Here is a 19,660-nt window from a genome sequence, read left to right on the forward strand (position 1 = left end):
CAAATCATTTTACATGGAGGTTTTTAGAAGTCAGCAACATTTTACACTGTTGGCAAATGAGAGGAGAGTGGGGAATTCATTTCATTGTGTTTATTTCTAACCTGCTTTGCAAGCCTGCTATTCTCTAAAAATGTCAGGTGTCAGCCTGACTCGATTAGTAGCACTCTTGCCTCAAAGAGTCAGAAGGATGTGGGTTCAAGTCCCACGTCGGGGACTTTGAACACACAGTCCAGGCTTACATTCCAGTGCAGTGTTGTGGGTGCATTCATTGTCAGCGGTGCTGTCCTTCGAATGAGACGTTAACCTGAGATTCCGTCTGCCTGCTCATGTTAAAAATCCCATGGCACTATTGAAAAAGAGAAAGGAGTTTCTCCCGGTGGGCTGGCTAACAATCCCCTAAATTAAATGCTCACTCACTCATGGATATTTGTGGGACATTGCTGTGCACAAATTAGCTGCTGTGTTTGCCTACAAAATACCCAGTCACTAAAATTTACAGTAAATCCTTTGAAGTACTTTGAGATGTCCTCCCAACGTGAAAGACGCTGTATCAAATGCAAGGATTATTATTCTTGTTTATCATAAAAAACAAAACGTCTAATCCTTTGGTAACTGTAAAGAATCAGTAACTGCTTTATAACCTGTTTTAAAAAAAACATAATTGAATCGTTCTTTATTCTGACGTGTTAAAGGATAGCTGCAATTCCCCGCACCTCAACAAAACTATTGTAAAATGGTTTGTGTGTGAGATTATGTAAACCACATTCACTAATGTAGGGCAGACAGATTGCAATCAAAGTCAATATTGCTACTGACCAGAGCCTTCAATGTCTGATTACGTTCATGTCTAACCATCAGTTGCTAAGCCACACATCCAGAAAAAGGGAATATTAATTGCTCCCGGGGTCTAGGTTTCTCCACTCAACTCACTTTGCTTGTAGTTTTACTATCAGTTCACAAGCAAAGAAAATCAGAGTTTGCAAATGTACACAAATTATTCTCCTTCAAGTATTTTAAGCGAGAACACAAGGATGGGGTAAAAATCAAACAACCCCAATGCATGCAGCCCACTTCCCCTATTTCCCTATTAAGAGACATCACATTATTGGAATCAGTATTTTTTAAATTTGTTCTTATTTTTGCCATCTTCTTGTTCTTTATTACAGCAATAAATCTCAAGTGTTCAATTGGCTGTTTTATTCCGGGGTTAATCACTGTGCCTTAAAGAGCAAATGTACCTACAAGACCTCTGATTAACGCTGTACATATGATGAAGCTATTTCTGCTCTCTATTGTAATTTCCATCACTGTTCACACCCCTAAGGGGTGTGAACTGAAAGCATCTTAAGCAATGAGAATTTTTTTGTTGGTAACTTATCAAAAAACTTGACTCCTAGAGTGTAAATGACCAGGCAGATATAGGGATCCTTTAATCCTTTAATCAAAATCCTGTTTTGATTCATGTCTTTAAATGTCCATCTGGTTAGTGGTTTATGCTGTAGCAGAGGTGCCACATCCTAAAAGCCAGGCGTGTTTGGAGAAAGTCCTGAATTTATGACACACTCTCCAGCCTAATAAATAGTCCTTGCACTCCCTGTCCTTGGGCTGTTTCATGTCCCTGTCTTCTTCTCCCATTCCTGTCATTAAATCAGAAAAAAATAAATCTGTGTTAGTAAAATGTAGAGTGAAAAATCTGCTCCATTACTTTACTCTGTCCACGTGCAGCTCGTGTTAATGTCAAACTGTTCTGATTTTATTGCTGCGGTTTTCAAATTCCTTTCAAGGCTCTGCATTAATTCAGTTGTCTCTAAATGTGTTTAGTGTTAAAGCCAGTGAAAGGCTTCTTTGCTTTTTGTGTGTGTGTGTGAGAGTGCCTGTGTATGAGTGGGTGTCTGTGTCTGAGGATGTGTTGGCGTGTGTGCATCTGCGTGTGAGTGTGTGCATGTCTGTGTGGAGGGTGTCTGGCAGTGTGTTTCTGTATGTAGCTGTGGGGATGTGTTTGCATATGTAGGAGTTTGTGTGTGTGGGAGTATGTGTGGGTTTATGTTTATGTGTGGGAGTTTGTGTGTGCGTGAGAGTGTGTGTATGTATGTATGTATGAGTGTGTATGTTAATGTGCAGGAGTGGTGCTGTATTTCACAGCTGTCCCTGCTTTAGATTCCAGCAGAAAGCCATACAGACGTAGGAGTGAAGCATCAGTCCAGTCACACACGCGTGACTATTGAAACCTGCTGGAGGCCCTTGTGGTGATAGTGGCATGATTCACAAGGGCAGATTGGAGGCAGCCAACTTATCTGCTTAGCTGCTGTTTGCTATCGGATAAAGAGTATTAAGAAGGAGGCAGATACCTTGGCCTTCTGTAGGACGTGTCCTTTAGTGGAGCTTGCGATGGTGGGAGCTTTTTTCCTCATTTCAGAAGCGCAGTTCACAGGAATGAACTGGTGTTCCGTGTAACCATTTTCAGTCTGCGCGGCACAGGACAAGACAGTTAATGACAAGTGACCGTCCCATGCGGAAGGTACGCTCCTTCTCCATGAATTAAGCACGTATTATTTCGGAAACACAAGCTCGCAATGAACTGCGTGCTGATTCTGAGCATGCTTAGCTTTACTCCACATTTGTACAAGGAAATGTCCATTAGGCGGCTGATGGACAAGGGTAGTTTTTACATTGAATCTCTGCTGTTGAAGCACCACATCATTTAACATTGATTATTTTTGTATTGTCAAGCTTATTGTTTATTATAGTAAACTTTAAACAAAACCAATAAACTAGTTCTGATGATCTTTAAAAGACTTCTGAAAACCCACCTCTTTTGACCATGTTTATGGTCATATCCTCCCCCTCTCCCACCCTCCCTGCTGATGCCTGGGACTATCTATGCAAAGTGCTTTGAGACATTGATGTAGTTTTTGTAGTCCGTCGTTCTGGTTTGCATTTCATAATAATAATAGTAATAATATTTTGAGGTGTAATTTTGGACTTCGATTGTTGTATTTTTGTTATTTTTAAATAAAAATTAGAAACTTTGATATATTTAATATATAGATAAGATAAAGATAGAGAGATAAGAATTCATCTTCTGCAATGGAAAGCCTACTTGGATTACTGGTTAAATAACCCTGTTTGAAATCATCGCAATTTAGACCCTTTCCTAGCACAGAGCGCTAAGCAGATCTGCAACCGAGGCGTCACACGGATTGCAGCTCACTCACCTGTGGGTGGGAGGAGTTGGTTGCCTTGGAGACAACAGATAAATCAGGTTCCACGCCTCCTGCGATAGCTTTTCTCAGATTCTCTTTTACTTTGGTTATTTTCAGTTCCAGAATCACCCGCTCCGTTTCCTTCACTTTACACTTCTCTTCCAAGTCTCTTATCTTTTCTTCCAGGGCAGCCTGCGATTTCTCTCCTGTTAATAATAATAATAATCCTTGCATTTGATATCATGTCTTCTAGATATCTCAAAGTGCTTCACAGAATATACTGTAAAGTGAATTGACTGTATATTTTGCAGGCCAAACGCAGTGGCCAATTGCGCACAACAGTGTCCCACAAACAATCATGGATAATAATTCTTCTTATTATTTTGTTTTGAAGGGCTTATTACCTAAAAGAAAAGGAGGCAATGGTTCCTTCCTTAAATGGTCAAGATCAATTAAAATTAAAAAGAAAAATGCAATTGGCTATCGCGTTTTGCCCACAATATACACAATCAATCCACATTACAATGTATTCTGGGAAGCACCTTGAGACATCTCAAGAATGTGATAAGGCACTATATCAAATGCAAGGTTATTATTATTATTAAGAACTGTAGAAAACCAACAGAATTAAGACTGAACTGAAAAATTTTCTTCATTTCTGTGTGACTGAGGCCGCCCCACCCAGCTACACCTTCCACCATAGTCCATGGCCTACCCACCCTGGTGGTGGTGTGGCTCATCTCCAAGTCCTCACTTGGCTTATTGCCTTACTCCTCTGGTTCCTTCCGCTCCTTCGAGCACCTTACCCTCTACCATCCTCCAATCTTTCCCTCAAACTTCTCCTTGTTTATCACTCCACCCAAACCCTCCCACACCCACCTTCCTCTCTGACATCTCCAATGTTCTAGCTTTCCTCTGCCTCTGTTCTGAACGTCTCCTTATCCGAGGTGACTTCAACCTGCACTTCAGCCCCTCTTGCTCTTTCTCCACTCACATCTCCTCTCTCCTCTTCTCTCACAACCTCTCCCTCCACATCCACTCTGCCCACCCACGTCCATAGCCACCCGCTTGATCTGGTGATTACCCGGAGCCTCAGTATCTCGGACCTCACCATCACTGAAAAAGCCATCTCAGACCACTACTTCATCTCCCTTAACTCCTCAATTCCTCTCCCCACCACCCAACCTACTTCCATCTCCTACCGCCCCTAGAGAAAATCTCCATCCACTCCCTCTCCGCTGCCCTGGAGTCATCTGAACTCCTCCCACTCTGTGCTTCCTCCCACAACAACTTACCCTCCTCGGTCTCTCTCATCCACAACTTCCTCTCCACATCGCTTGATGCCTTTGCCCCCCCTCACCTACCAGTCTGCCTCCTACTCATGCAAGTCACCCTGGTACACCAGCCACCTCTGCTCCCTCAAGGCACAGGTGCAAGCACGGATGGGTCATGGCGCCGAATGCACCTGGCTCAAATCTAATTTAACAGTCCATCAGCAGATCTGGCTGGACCACAATAAAACTTAAGGCTCCACCCTCGTCTCTGCTAAATCCTCCTTCTACTCCAAGATAATCTTGGAGGCCAAGGACATCTACAGGCTCCTCATCTTCATCACCAACCGGCTCCTCCACGCACCATCTCACACCTCGCCCATCTTCTCCTCCAACTCCAACTGTGAGGAAATGCTAGACTTCCTTGAGACCAAAATTAAGGTGATCTGCTCAGTCGCCTATGCCTTTCCAACTGCTACCCCCCTTCCCATCTCCCCCTCACACTCCGGTCCTCCCATCCCGCCCTCCACACCTTCAAATTCATCTCCCCCTCCTCTCTAACCACCATTATGACAAATATGAACACCCACCACCTGTTCCCTCGACCCCAATCCTACCCCTCTCCTTATCTCCCAACTCCACCTCCTTGCCTCTTTACTCACAGACATCATAAACCTCTCCCTGTCCACTGGTACTGTTCCCAACTCTTTAAAAACAGCCGTCATCACCCCTATCCTCAAATAAACCTTCCCTGGACCCATCTCTGCTGTCAAATTACAACCCCCATCTCCAACCTCCCTTGCCTTTCCAAGGGCCTGGAATGAGTCTTTGCTTCCCAGTTTTGCCACTCTCCAACCACTCCCACTACAAAACCCTCCAATTGGGTTTTGATGCTGCCCACAGCACAGAAATAGCCTTGGTCAAAGTGATAAATGACATTTTGTTCATATGTGACCAGGGCTCCTTTCATCTCCTCATCCTCCTTGACCTTTCTGCTGCCTTTAAGACACTGTTGACCACTCTATCCTCCTCCACCGCCTCTCCTCTCACCTCTATCTTCATGGTTCTGCCCTTGATTGGTTTAGATCCTACCTTTCACACCATCTGCAGTTTATCTCCACAAATGTTGTCTCCTACAGCCCCCGCACAGTCTCATGCGGTGTTCCTCAGGGCTCTGTCCTTGGTCCTCTCCTCTTCAACATGTACATGCTCCCTCTTGGTGACATCATTCACAGACATGAGGTCAACTTTCACATGTACGTGGATGGCACCCAACTCTATCTCTCTGTCCAGATATCAAGTCCTGGATGAGAGCTAACTTTCTTCAGTTAAACGTCAACAAGATCGAGGCTCTCCTGATTGGCTCCCGTCAGCGCCTCCACACCTCAAGCACTGGCAGCATCAGCATCCACGGATGCACACTCCACCTCACTGAGCCAGTCCGGAACCCTGGCTTCTTGTTTGACCCTCAACTGACCTTTCTACCCCTTATCCATGCCATTGTTGGCCAGGACACTGGGAGAAACTCTCTTTTTTTTTTTGAATAGCACCACAGGCTTAACGTCCACCAGAATAGGCAGACGGGGTTCGGTTTAATGTCTAGTCCAAAAGACGGCACTTCCAGCAATGCAATGATACCCCCAGCAGTGCATTGGAATGACGGCTTAAGTCTATATGAGTTCCACGTGCTGATGTGGGGTTTGAACCCATGACCTGACACAGAAGCAAGAGTGCTACCAACTGACCTAGGCTGACAAACACTGCGTTACACTGAAACTGACATGAAATTGACCTGTCGAATCATGGGGACTGGAGCTTAAAAGCGGCTGACTCCAACAAAGAGCCTGAGTGAGATGACATTAGCACAGACAAAATGATGAAAGACAGGGCTTAGGAATCCAAAATGTTAGTGGTCTAATTTAGTATTCACAATAGCAATATTTTGAGTGTGTTTCCATTTTCCATCTTTGAAAAGGTTCCAAAATCATTGTTATGTGTTTCACTGCCAGCTTCATGACTAAGCACTGCCCTTAATCTAATTCTGTGCAGTTTTTTAAAAATTATCTTTTTAAGTCAGGTAATTTTAAATATTGGAAGCTTTCAGTTAATTTGGTCATGGTAAGGAAAATGATTCCACAATCGACTCGTTCTCATTAAATCACATCCCTGAATGAGTGACCTGAGTTAGAAAGGCCATTAAGTGCATAGATGATAATATAAGATCATATATTACTATATGACCAATTTTATCAGATCATCCAGAATTCTGCAACCCACAATCTCTCCCGCACTAGGCTCCATGAGCCCATCACCCTCATCCTGGTCAGACTCCACTGGCTCCCTACAGCAAAAGGCAATTGTGCTCCATCAAGCCAATCTCTTAAACTAAAGGAATAAATCACACTCTATCTCTAAATTGATTCCTAAATAACACTCTAGTTCCCATTGACACAATCTGCCTCCACCTTCACACTGTCACCATTCTTTGTGTGAAATAATTAAGTCCAAATTGTCTGTACACCTTCACTGCTCAGTTTGGTCTCTGCTGAACCCAAAAACAAACCCTTAGTTTCCAGGATAATTTGTGCTCTTAATAGTGATGATCGTGAAGATGGATTCATGTAGCCTATTAGTTAGAGCACTCGCCTCGCAAACCAAAGGATCTTTGTTCGACTAATAACTGGGTTCCTACTTACTGCTAGGTAAACAGAGGCGTGTGGAGTAAAGAAACTTGCCCAAGGTTTCGCCCTGCCCGGAATCGAACCCAGGTCCTCTCGCTTGTTAGGTGAGAGCTCTAACCAATATGCTACAGCAGTGTGGTCCAACTGGCAGCCCGTGGGCGGCACTTGGCTCAGCGGGTGATTTTATCCGGCCCGAGACCATTTCCAACTTCCAATTTCTGCTCCCTCCCTCTCTGGTGAACGTCCTCCCAGGGCAGCTGCAGGAGCCGGTGGTTGGGGGATGCAGAGCGAAGGGTGAAAATAACATTGACTGTTACTGCAGGAAGGCAAGCGTGTCTCTTAACAACCGTGTCTTTGGCAACCGCTGGCCCCTGCCACTGCAGATAGTGATCCATGCGGCTGATTGGGAGAGAGCAATTGGGGGAGAAGAAGGGAAGAGAGGGGAGAGAGAATGATTCCATGAGAGAGAGGTGAGAAAGGGGAAGCGAGAGATAAATTGTGTGTGAGATGGGGAAAGAGAGTGTGGGAGAGAAACAGTAATTGAGAGAATGTGTGAGAAGGTGGAGAGAACGAGTGAGGGAGAGAAAGTGTGCAAGGGTGACCCACATGGCTGATTTGGAGAGATAGGGATTGAGGGAGGGGAGGGGGCAGAGAAAGTGATTGACAGAGAGGGAGAGCGAAAGAGTGATTGACATAGAGGGAGAGCGAAAGAGTGATTGAGAGATGGAGAGTAGAGGGAGAGATTGAGCGTGAGTGTGAGAAGGGAGAGAGAGTGATTGAGAGAGTGTGTGAGTGAGAGGTGAGAGAAAGAAACAAAGAGAGGGAGGGGGGGAGCAGAGAGTGTGATTGAGAGTATGATGAGATAGAGAAAGTGTGTGTTGGAGAGGGGAGTGAGAGAATAATTGAGAGAGGGAGAGTGAGTGTGAGAGGAGAGAGAGGGTATGAGAGGAGTGAAAGAGTAATTGAGAGGGAGAGAGAGAGTGTGTGAAAGAGAGGGGGTAGAGAAAGAGTGATTGAGAGAGAGAAAGGAGAATTGAGGGCAGTGTTTTGTCAGGACAGACGATTGGAGATTCCCTCTGCCACCATGGGGGAGACGAGTCAGACACCAGATGACGTGCAATTTCCTCACAGAAAGCTCCCTCTCTCCCCAGTGAAAAACCTCCTCTACGTCTTTCATTCCACTCTCCTCCACACCCCATCTCTGCGGCCTCGCGATCCAGGCTGCTTCCTTTCCAGAGCAAACACTGACTTGCTTCATGTGCCCATCTGCCCCACTATCGCCATTTTGTCCCCGCTCTCTGGAGTTCCTCTGACTCGCTCCCTCCCTCCCTTTTTTCAAAGCACATCAAGATTTAACTCTTTGACCACACTTCCGGTCATCTTTTCCCCTCCTCATCCCACCTCCCTCGGCTCCCACCCCCAGCTTAGGTGCCCAGCCGACAGTGTCAAGATGTCCTTCCAACATGAAAAAGGTGTAGATGTTGCTGTGTTTCTGGAAGGGAAACACAAAATATTGCCTATTTGGGCCACCGACCTTTTTCTAATAGGGAATCCAGTCCCCGGCAACCAAAAGGTTGGACCCCCTCCCACACTACAGGACCCACAAAGATGATAGATGCACAGGAGTGACTTTGCAGCTGTCTGCCACCAGATGGCGCTGTCAGCTACAGAATGAAGGGACACTGGCAGACACAATGTGCAGTCTCTGCCTGGAGGGACACACCTGCTAACCTCATCCTGGAGGGTACCAGACACAGGTTGGTGAGAACCAAAACTTGGGGAAACCGATAAGGTGAATTCGGATAAACTGCTGGAGTTTAACTAGCTAAAACTGCACAGCTTTCCATTAAGAACTCTTAACAGTGCTCTGCCACTGTTAAGCGCTCTGAGACGCTACCCTGTGAGGAGAGTGCTGTGTAAGTGCAAGTTGTTGTATTTAGCAAACTATCTGGCAAGCTCCCTACTGCAACAATAATTATAAAGACCGATTTCCCTGAGCATTTATTTACTTGCAGCTCTTTCCATGCTGACGTTAGCTTGGGTTTATGCAGTCATCCTCTGTCTAAGTATACAGGCTCACCTTAGTACCAGAATTTCCTGAATTCACAGCGTCTCAGTAGCTGACATACCCATGTAACATAGCCTTGTAATAATAACCCTTGCATTTGATATAGCACCTTATCACGTCATTGAGACGTTTCAAAGCGCTTCACAGAACATACTGTAAACAACAACCAGATTACAATTGTATAGCGCCTTTCACGTTGGGAGGATGTCACAAGGCGCTGGAAATAAACAGAAGCAGAACTCTTACAATTCCACAAAGAAGAGAGCTCTGAGAAGCTGTGAATGAATCCATATTCAATCTGTAAAGTGGATTGAATGTGTATTTTGTGGGCAAAACAGCCACTTGCACACAGTAGTATCCCACAAACAAGTCATCCTGTGAGTGATCATGTTTATTTTTGGGGGATTATTACTCCTGGAAAGTGATCTGTCAATTGAATAATTACAGGCAGTATTACAGAGAATAGAAGACCGTACCTGCGAATGCTTTCACAGCTTCTCGGAGCTCTCTCTTCTCTTTGCGGAATTGTAAGAGTTCCTTGCGAATCGATTCTTTCTGCTTCTCCAGCGCCTCCTTGTCGGCCAGACACCTCTTTGCATCTTCCTCGGCTCGGATCTTCCCATATTTGGACTGGTTGGCGTCTACAGAGAAAAGACAGCAAGACATTGTGAGCAGTGTTGGCCAGGGCAGCCCTGCTTTCACCAGCCCAGTCTTCACTGAATGGCCGCTTCCTGTGGTGAACATTATCACCATTCTACAGTCACGATCCCTCATCAATTTTATCCACCTCAGGGCAAACCATACGCACTGGCAAGACATGGGAATAATTTTGTTTTAAGGTTAAAAATATCGCTGGAATATTAAACAAGTTTTTGTTCACATTGGAACCAGAGCAAAGTACCATCTTCAAACCTTTCAGATGACTTTTTTCCACGGATTTTTGCTCTTGAAATGTGAAGGTGAAAGGGATAGGGATGGAGATGATAGGGTGGACATGCTGGAAAGATGAGATAAAGTTGGTCGAAGAACCTCCTTTGTCCAAACATCTTGTGATCAGGTTGTGAGGAAGGGTGCTTTGAGGCCAGGATGGACATATTAAACAAAACAGCTTGATGCTGCGATGGGAAGAGAGTCGGGCATGTATTCTGGAAGGATGCAAGCCTTGGGCCGTCCTCCCAATGTAAGAGGCGCTATATAAATGCAATTTGTTGTTGTTGAGATCAAATGGGTGAAATGGGCTTCTTCATCCAAAACAATTTTGTGATCTTGAGCGATCTTGTGAATTGACATGACTTCTCCCTGACAAGAGAGACTGCCCCCTGTCCTTATAAACATAATATAACATGTAGGAGCAAGAGTAAGCCATTCGGCCCTTCGAGTCTGCCCCGCCATTCAATCATGGCTGATCTTCTAATCTAACTCCAGCTAATAACCTAACCCTGCCTTATCCCCATATCCCTTAATCCCTTTTGCAATAAGAAATATATCTATCTCAGTCTTGAATATGTTCAAGGACTGAGCGTCAACAGCACTTTGGGGTAGTGAGTTCCATACATTCACTGCCCTTTGAGTGAAGAAGTTCTTCCTCAACTCAGTGCGAAAGGCTGCCTCTGATTTTAAGGTTGTGACCCCTGGTTTTAGTTTCTCCAACCAGGGGAAACAATCTCCCACTATCTACTCTATCATGCCCTTTGATGATTTTATTGGTTTCTATAAGATCCCCTCTAATTCTTCTATATTCTAGAGAATATGGGCTCAAATTGGTCAGCCTATCCTCGTAACTCAACCCCTTCATCCCTGGCACTAACCTAGTAAATCTACCCTGCACCCCCTCCAAGGAAGTACATCCTTCCTTAAATGAGGCCAAAACTGGACACAGTATTCCAGGTGTGGTCTCACCAGGGCCCTATACAGTTGCAGCAAGACTTCCCTACTCTTATACTCTAATCCTTTCATAATGAATGCTAACATACTGTTTACCTTCCTAATTTCTTGCTGCACCTGCAGACTAACTTTCTGTGATTGGTGTACAAGGACACCCAAGTCCCTCTGGACGCTAACACATTCCAATCTCTCCCCTTCTAAAAAATAACCCGCTCTACTGTTTTTGCTACCTAGGTGGATGACTTCACACTTCCCTACATTATACTTCATCTGCCACCTACCTGCCCAATCACCTAACCTATCTATGTCTCGCTGCATTTTTTTAATGTCGTCCTCTGTGTTGGCACTTCCTCCTAGTTTTGTGTCATCCGCCAATTTAGATATATTAACTTCGATGTCCTCATCTCGATCGTTGATGTAGATGGTAAATAGCTGAGGCCCAAGGACTGATCCTTGTGGCACTCCACTAGTCACATCCCGCCAATCCGAAAAGGACCCGTTTATCCTTACTCTTTGTTTCCTACCCGTTAACCATTCCCCAATCCATGTTAATATGCCCCCCCCCAATTCCATGGGCCCTTATCTTTTGGACTAACTTTTTATGCGGTACCTTATCAAATGCCTTCTGGAAGTCCAAAGAGACCACATCCACTGATTCACCCTTATCTAGGTTACTGGAAATATCCTCAAAAAACTCTATGAGATTTGTCAAACATGACTTCCCTTTTGTAAAGCCATGTTGACTTGGTCTAATTATATTGTGCTCCCCTAAATACCGCACTACCCCATCCTTAATCAACAATTCTAAATTTTTTCCTACCACTGATGTGAGAAACAAACTGCATGCAACAGCTTAAAATGGTCATAAGCACAGCACTGCATGTATCCCTCCTAATATTTGCATGCGATTAATTATTTAGAGTTTACAGCACAGAAGGCCATTTAGCCCATCGTTGCATACTACACCAAAGGAAAAATCAATTTTATACACAGGCATACGTCAGCACACTAACATTAAATGGGTTCTGTCCTTTTTACCATTCTCTTTCAATCAGAAAGCTAGTCCTTTAAAAGGCAAGTTATGACTTCCATTGCACTGTCATAAAGCAGCTATTATTATAATAATAATCCATGCATTTGATACAGCGCCATTTACATCAGGATGACGTCTCAAGGAATCACTGTCAAGTGTAAAGACTGTGTGTTTGATGGGTGAACATGGCAGCCAAACGTACTAGCTGGAATTCCATAGCTGTTCAAAAGTAAACTGATGGGTGGGGAGACTGATACCTTATATAAGGCTTGGATTCGTCTTTAATCTCTCCTACTCACTGCAGATAATGGCTGAGGGAGAAATGAATGCAAATACCAGGGAGAATTGCAAGCAATGGATTTACCATACATGAATTAGCTATAATAAGTTTGCTGCCTCCGTCTTTATAACGGGGAATTCTATTATACAAAGATGCGCTGACAATAAACACAATTTCTTAGTAATCAGCATATTGTAGATCGCACTATTGTAAATTCCTTATATAATTTGCGAGACACTTCATTTGTGCATTTTCATAAACAGGCCATTTCCTCACACCCAGCTATACATATATTACAAATGAATAGACCACAAAGTACCATTCTGTCACAGTGATCACAACCTGCTGACTCTCATTACAATAATCTCCTGTTATTAATTCACACGTTCCCTTTGTTACAAATCTTCTCCCCAGGTAATGGTTGAAGGTTCATTATAATCACTGGCTGAGCTGAAACTTCAATAATATGCTATCCCCCTCCCCCACTCTCTTCTAAATGCAAATTCCTTTGTTGTTTGTTGCTTGCCATTGTAACAGTATTTACAATTAAATTAAACACCCTCTTAGCAGTAAGTAGGAACCCAGTAGTTAGTCAATTGTTGGATTGCTTTCAGGGGGTAATAATCCCTCAAAAAAATTGTGGTTACTCAATCAACGACTGTTTGTGGGACACTGCTGGGTGCAATTGGCTGCCACGGTTCGCCCTCAAAATGTACAGTCAATTCACTTTACAATATTTTCTGTGAAGCGCTTTGAGACGTCTCAACAACATGATAAGGCATTATATCAAGTACCATCCTGGTAAATCTCATTTGTATCCTCTCCAAGTCTTGACTCCTTCCTAAAGTGCGGTGCCCAGAACTGAACACAGTCTCTCGCTGAGGCCTAACCAGTGTTTTATAAAGGTTCATCATAACTTCCTGACTTTTGTATTCTATGCCTCTATTTATAAAGCCTCGTATCCCGTTACGTTTTTTTTAACAACAACAAGATTCCATTTATAAAGCGCCTTCCACGTCAGGAGGACGTCCCAAGGCGCTGCACAGTTGGGTCATGACCCGAGCAGGGGGGAAATGGTCAGGGTGAGGGGAGGGAAGGGAGGGAGCGAGGAGGGGGGAAATGGTCAGGGTGAGGGGAGGGAAGGGAGGGAGCGAGGAGGGGGGAAATGGTCAGGGTGAGGGGAGGGAAGGGAGGGAGCGAGGAGGGGGAAGAGAGTCGAGAGGGGAGCTGAAGGCTCGGTCAAAGAGAAAGGTTTTGAGACCGGCCTTGAAGGAGGAAAGGGAGGAAGCGGCGAAGGCACTGGGGGATGGAGTTCCAGAGCCTGGGGCTGAGAGGCTGAAGGCCCGACCACCGATGGTAGGGCGGTTGGGGCGGGGGACGTGGAGCAGACCGGAGCCAGAGGAACGGAGGGTACGGGCAGGTAGGTAGGGGGATAGTAGGTTGGAGAGGTAGGAGGGAGCAAGGCCGTGAATGGCCTTGTAGGTGAGGATGAGGATCTTGAAATCAATCCTCTGGGGGATGGGGAGCCAGTGGAGGCGAGCGAGGGTGGGAGTGATGTGGTCCCGAAGCCTGGTGCGGGACAGTACACGAGCTGCAGAGTTCTGAATGACCTGCAGCTTGTGGAGGGAGGTGGCGGGAAGGCCGGCGAGGAGAGAGTTCCCATAGTCCAGCCTTGAGGTGACAAAGGCGTGAACCAGGGTTTCAGCAGCGTGAGGGGTGAGGTAGTGCCGTAGTCTGGCGATGTTCCGGAGGTGATGGAAGGCGGTGCCAGTTGTGGTGCGGATGTGAGGGAGAAAGGACAGCTCAGGGTCGAACAAAACGCCGAGGTTCCTGACTGGCTTTGAGAGGTGGAGAGTGCAGCCTTGGATGCTGATGGTGTCAGCGCCTGAGGTGCGGAGGCGCTGACGTGAGCCAATCAGGAGGGCCTCGGTTTTTCGCACGTTGAGCTGAAGAAAGTTGTCTCTCGTCCAGGACTCGATGTCGGACAGGCAGCTGTCAGGACATCGGTGGTCGTGGAGTTGAGAGTAGAGGAGGAAAGGTAGAGTTGGGTGTCATCCGCATACATGTGGAAGTTAACTCCATGTCTGCGGATGATGTCACCAAGGGGGAGCATATAGAGGGTGAAGAGGAGGGGACCGAGGACAGAGCCCTGAGGGACACCACATGAGACAGTGCGGGGGGTGGAGGAGAAGCCATTCGTCGAGACGAAATGAAGACGGTGAGAAAGGTACGACCTAAACCATTCAAGGACAGTGCCTTGAAGGTTGAGGTGGGAGGACAAGCGGTGGAGTAGGATAGCGTGGTCGACCGTATCGAATGCTGCCGATAGGTCGAGGAGGACGAGGAGACAGAGGGAGCCCTGGTCACAGATGGTCAGGATATCATTGGTGACCTTGACCAGGGCAGTTTCTGTGCTATGGGCAGCACGGAAACCTGACTGAAGGGGTTCGAAAAGAGAATGGGTGGAAAGGAAAGAGCGCAGTTGGGAGGCGACAACTCTTTCCAAGACCTTGGAGAGAAAGGGGAGGTTGGAGATGGGCCGGTAGCTTGATAGCTGCGACGCATCAAGGGAGGGTTTTTTCAGGGTGGGCGTGATGATGGCAGTTTTTAATGGAATGGGGACAGAGCCAGAGGAGAGGGACAGGTTGATGATGTCAGTGATATGTGGGGCAAGAAAGTGGAGCTGGGAGATAAGGAGTGGAGTGGGGATGGGGTCAAGGGAGCAGGTGGTTGGTTTTAGGGATAGGATGAGTTCAGTGACAGAGGGTGGGGAAACGGGTACGAAGGTGTGTAGGGGAGGATGGGTAGGAGTCGGAGTGTGGGAGGGAAGGGGTGGGTGGTGGGTGGAAGTTGGAGGGGAAGTGACCGCGGAGCGGATTCCCTTGATCTTGGATTCAAGGAAATCCAGCATCTCCTCGCAGTGAAGGTTGGAGGAGATGACCTGCGCGGGGTGGCGGGGGGGACGGAGGAGTCGGGTTGTGGTGGAAAACAGTAGCCTGGGGTTGTTCTTCGCCTCCAGGATTATCCTGGAGTAGAAGGACGACTTGGCCGAGGCTAGAGTGGAGCGGTAAATTTTGAGGAGGTCCAGCCAGATTTGTCGGTGGACCGTTAGGCCAGATTTGACACAGGTGCGTTCAGCAGCCCGCACCTGGCTTTTCAGTGAGCGGAGGTGGGTGGTGTACCAGGGGGAGGAGCGGGAGTAGGAGACAGTGCGGGAAGTGATGGGGGCAAGAGTATCGAGTGTGGAGGAGAGGGTATTGTGGAGGAGGGAGAGAGGAGAAGAGGGGTCGGTGAGGGTTGAAGGCCAGAGGGAGAGGAGTTCAGAGGACTCCAAGGCATCGGTTAGGGATTGTGGGGGTAACTTCTTCCAAGGGCGGTAGAAGATGGTGGTGGGTCTGGTGGAGGTGGGGAGGGGGGTGGAGGTGGTGAAGGAGATGAAGTAGTGGTCAGAGATGGCCTTGTCGGTAATAGTGACATCCGAGACACTGAGGCCCCGGGTGATCACCAAATCGAGTGGGTGGCCGTGACTGTGAGTGGGGGAGTTTATGTGTAAGGAGAGGTTGAGTGAGGAGAGCAGGGAAGAGAAGTCTGTGGAGATGGAGCAGGAGGGGGTGAAGTGTAGGTTAAAGTCGCCCAGGATGATGAGGCGATCGGAGCAGAGGCAAAGAGATGTGAGGAGTGTTGAAATGTCAGAGATGAAGGTGGGAGAGGTTTTAGGGGGCCGGTAGAGGAGGAGGATTTTAAGGGAGAGGAATGAGGGGTGGGAGAGGGTGAGGTGCTCAAAGGAGGGGAAAGAGCCAGTGGAGTAGGGGGATAGGGCAAGTGGTGTCCTTGAGATAAGGGCAACACCACCGCCACGGCGGTTGGGGCGGGGGATGTGGTGGGAGGTGTAGCCGGGTGGCGTGGCCTCCGTGAGGGGGAAGGTGTCGCCTGGGGTGAGCCAGGTTTCTGTTAAGGCCATGATATCAACGTTCTCATCAAGGATGAGATCGTTGATGACCAGGGCCTTGTTGCAGAGGGAGCGGACATTTTGCAGTCCGATGTGGAGGGAGCGGTTGACAGAAGGGTGTGTGGGAGGGGAGGGGGGTCCAGGTTGTGAGGCAGGGGTGGGGGGAATGGGGATGAGGGAGGAGAGGTTGACTCCCCGGGTCTGTGTCCGGGGTGGGTGGCGAGTGTGGTGGGGAATGGGGCAGTCGGTGTGGCTGCTGCTGGACAGCCAACGCCGAGTGCCGCGGTGAGCCCGGCGGAGGATTCCCAGGCTGGAGCAGAGGGAGGTTGTGGGAGGGTCAAGTGGGGATAGAAGACGAGAGGGACGGAGAGAGAGGAGGAGAGAGCGGGAGAGATGCAGAGGGGGGAGGGTTTGGGGGGAGAGAGGAGGGGGGCGGGAGGGAGGGGGTGAGGGGGCTCGGGTCAAAGCGGCAGCCATAGTGCGCACGCGGGGACCGGGAGCGAGCGGTCAGGTGGATGGCATTATCCCGTAGATTGGGGCATCGAACCCAACAGGACCATAGTGGGCTCTGATGTGAGCCCTGGGGGGGGGGGGGGGCAGGGTTTTTTTTTTTTTTGTGCGCGCGCACGTACCTGAAAACTAATCTATGACGTCGCAGTTCCCCCGCTCCGTCCCCTCCCCTGCCTAGCTGAACTCGCTCCGGCGTCGAGTTTAAGTACCTGGGTCAGTAGGCCCAGGCTCCTCCCCGCGCTGTCCTGCCGCCGCTCCCCGACTGGCTGAACTCGCTCCGGCGTCGAGTTTAAGTACCTGGGTCAGTAGGCCCAGGCTCCTCCCCGCGCTGTCCTGCCGCCGCTCCCCGACTGGAGCTTAGAGCTTAAAGCTTTAACAGCTTTATCTACCTGTCCTGCCACCTTCAAAGATTTACTTATATGAACCCCCAGGTCTCTCTGTTCCTTCCCCCCCTTTAAGACTGTACCATCAGCTTATATTGCCTCTCCTCATTCCTCCTCTCAAAATGCATCACTTCACATTTCTCTGCATTAAACTTCATCTGCCACGTGTCGGCCCATGTTACCAGTCTGTCTATGTCCTCTTGCAGTCTGCTACTATCCTCCTCACTGTTCACTACTTTTCCTAGCTTAGTTTCATATCAGTGGCAAGTATAGGCAGAACTGGATAAGCAGAGAGCAATTAACCTAACACATACGCAATAATTAAACCTATGGATGCTCTGGTTTTCAGAGGCTCATTCTTATATGAGTCTTAAAAGTGCTGAAGCAAAGGAAGGTTTCAGGGAATGTCCTGGTGAGTTGGGAATTCAGACCTTTATGTCCTTTGTTAGGTAAAGAGTTACACGAGGAAACAGCCTGACATTCACAGAATGGAGCGAAGAATAGCTGTAGCACCAAACCTTGGCTCGGAGCCAACAACCTAACCCACTTGCTTCACATCATTCAGACTGGTGTTTGTCTCAGGGCAGCCAATACACCTGCTGGCCTGGTCCTGTTAAATGTCTGGTGCTGACATGTTCAGTAGTCTGAGGAGGGCACTATATAGGTTCAAGTTGTTGGTGCTTCTGGTATACTGCAGTTAAATAAATAGTAATACTACTCCTTACATTTGGTATAACGCCTTTCGTGTCAGGATGACATCTCAAAACTCTTCACTGGATAGCTTGTAACGTGCAGTAACTGTGTTCTGCAGGCAAATGTGGCAGCTAGTTGTGCACAGCAATGCCCCACAAACAATGAGTGACCAATTTTATTTGGGGGATTGTTAGCCAGGACACTGGGAGAAAGAAATTCCCATCTCTTTACAAATAGTGCCACGGAATTTTTAACGTCCACCTGAGCAGGCCTCAGCTTAACGTCTCATCTGAAGGACAGCATCTCCAACAATGCAGGGCTCCCCCAGCACTGTATTGGAGCAAGAGCCTAGACTACATGAGTTCCAACTGATGACATGGGGCTTGAACCCAGAACCTTCTAATTCAGAGGTGAGAGTGCTGCCAACTGAGCCAGGCTGATCTGACCACTTTGTCTGCTCTGCCGAAGGGCAACAGTAGGGAAGGCGACGTGTTCAAGAGCGGTTTCAGAACGATAAGATAAGACTTACTTGAGCCGTGGCGCTTGATTTTGTTTTGTGGGTTAGTGTTGTGCAAGGCCTCGCTGGCAGTGGACGCCTGGCGCTTGACGTGTGAAGTGACTGGACGCTTCTGTTCTTCAACCTGAATGATAAAAACAAATGGGAGTGAAAAAAAGCCTGTTTTAAAGCTAAAGCTCCCGCCCGCCTCCAGCCCTGCTCCCCACAATAGATCAGTCAGTAAGCGCTGGTATGGAACAGAGCCACACAGAGAAAGGAGATCCTAGGTTCTAGCATTGATCATGGGATGCCATATATATTTTGGGACATGACATGTGCATGCGACTGCCAAGATGATAGAAGGCAAACTGGATAAACCTTGGTCTTCTTTCATCTAGCAATTTTTATGTTCTTGTGATCTGTGCTGTTTGTTGAGGCAATGATGAGTGATGGCCTCAGTGTGGTCCTGAAATTCCACCTCAATTTAGCCTGTAAGGCTTTTTTTGTGTTAAGAGCTTAAGATTGTGTGGACACCCATGCAATAATAATACTTGTATTTAATACAGCACCTTGTATATCAAGATATCTCAACGCACTTCACGGGATTTGATAATAATTCTTGCATTTGATATAGCACATTGTTTCGACATCTCAAAGTGCTTCATAGAATATACAGTAAGGTGTAGTGACTATGCATTTTATGGGTGAAGCACAGCAGCCAGTTGCACACATCAGTGTCCCACAAACAGCAATAGAGTGAGGGACCAGTTTTATTTTAGGGGGATGTTGGCCAGAACACTGGGAAAGAGAAACTCCTTTCGCTTTTCAAATAGTGCCATGGGATCTATAACTGTAAAGTGTAGTAACTGTGCGTTTTGTAGGTTAAACGTGGCAGCCAATTTGCACACAGCGACATCTGCAAACAGCCACAGGCAACACTAACTCCAGGCCCAGGATAAGTGACTGAGAACAGCTGCTTTTCTCTATCTCACCACAAATTCCCACCATATGGTGCCTCCTGCCCAGAGAAATCTCCTGAGAACTGAGAGAGTGGTGGAGTGGGGGTGGTGGCGAGAGGGCGGGAATCCTTGTTCCTGTGAATGTTAATGAGCAAAGCTTCTCACATCAGAGGTGGAGACCCTGCCAATGATAAATCACACGAGACTGGGAGGAAATTCCAAGGTCTGCAAAGGTCAACTAGCCTGGTTT

General features: G+C 47.2%; 1 protein-coding gene across 2 annotated transcripts in view; it reads right to left on the reverse strand.

The window, feature by feature from the left end:
* Window positions 1-1,419: 1,419 nt before the first annotated feature.
* afap1l1a (actin filament associated protein 1-like 1a) overlaps window positions 1,420-19,660 on the reverse strand; it is a 108,558-nt gene continuing 90,317 nt past the window's right edge. For both annotated transcript variants that reach the window (XM_007908013.2, XM_007908012.2), the window contains exons 15-19: window positions 18,485-18,596; window positions 9,700-9,864; window positions 3,216-3,409; window positions 2,349-2,465; window positions 1,420-1,637 (exon numbers count right to left, since the gene is read on the reverse strand). In XM_007908013.2, coding sequence (XP_007906204.1) covers window positions 1,611-1,637; window positions 2,349-2,465; window positions 3,216-3,409; window positions 9,700-9,864; window positions 18,485-18,596 — 615 coding nt within the window. In that variant the 3' untranslated portion in view covers window positions 1,420-1,610. The remainder of the gene's footprint in view (window positions 1,638-2,348; window positions 2,466-3,215; window positions 3,410-9,699; window positions 9,865-18,484; window positions 18,597-19,660) is intronic.

This window comes from Callorhinchus milii, unplaced genomic scaffold, assembly GCF_018977255.1.
Source record: "Callorhinchus milii isolate IMCB2004 unplaced genomic scaffold, IMCB_Cmil_1.0 Scaffold13, whole genome shotgun sequence".
In the NCBI taxonomy this organism is placed as follows: Eukaryota; Metazoa; Chordata; class Chondrichthyes; order Chimaeriformes; family Callorhinchidae; genus Callorhinchus; species Callorhinchus milii.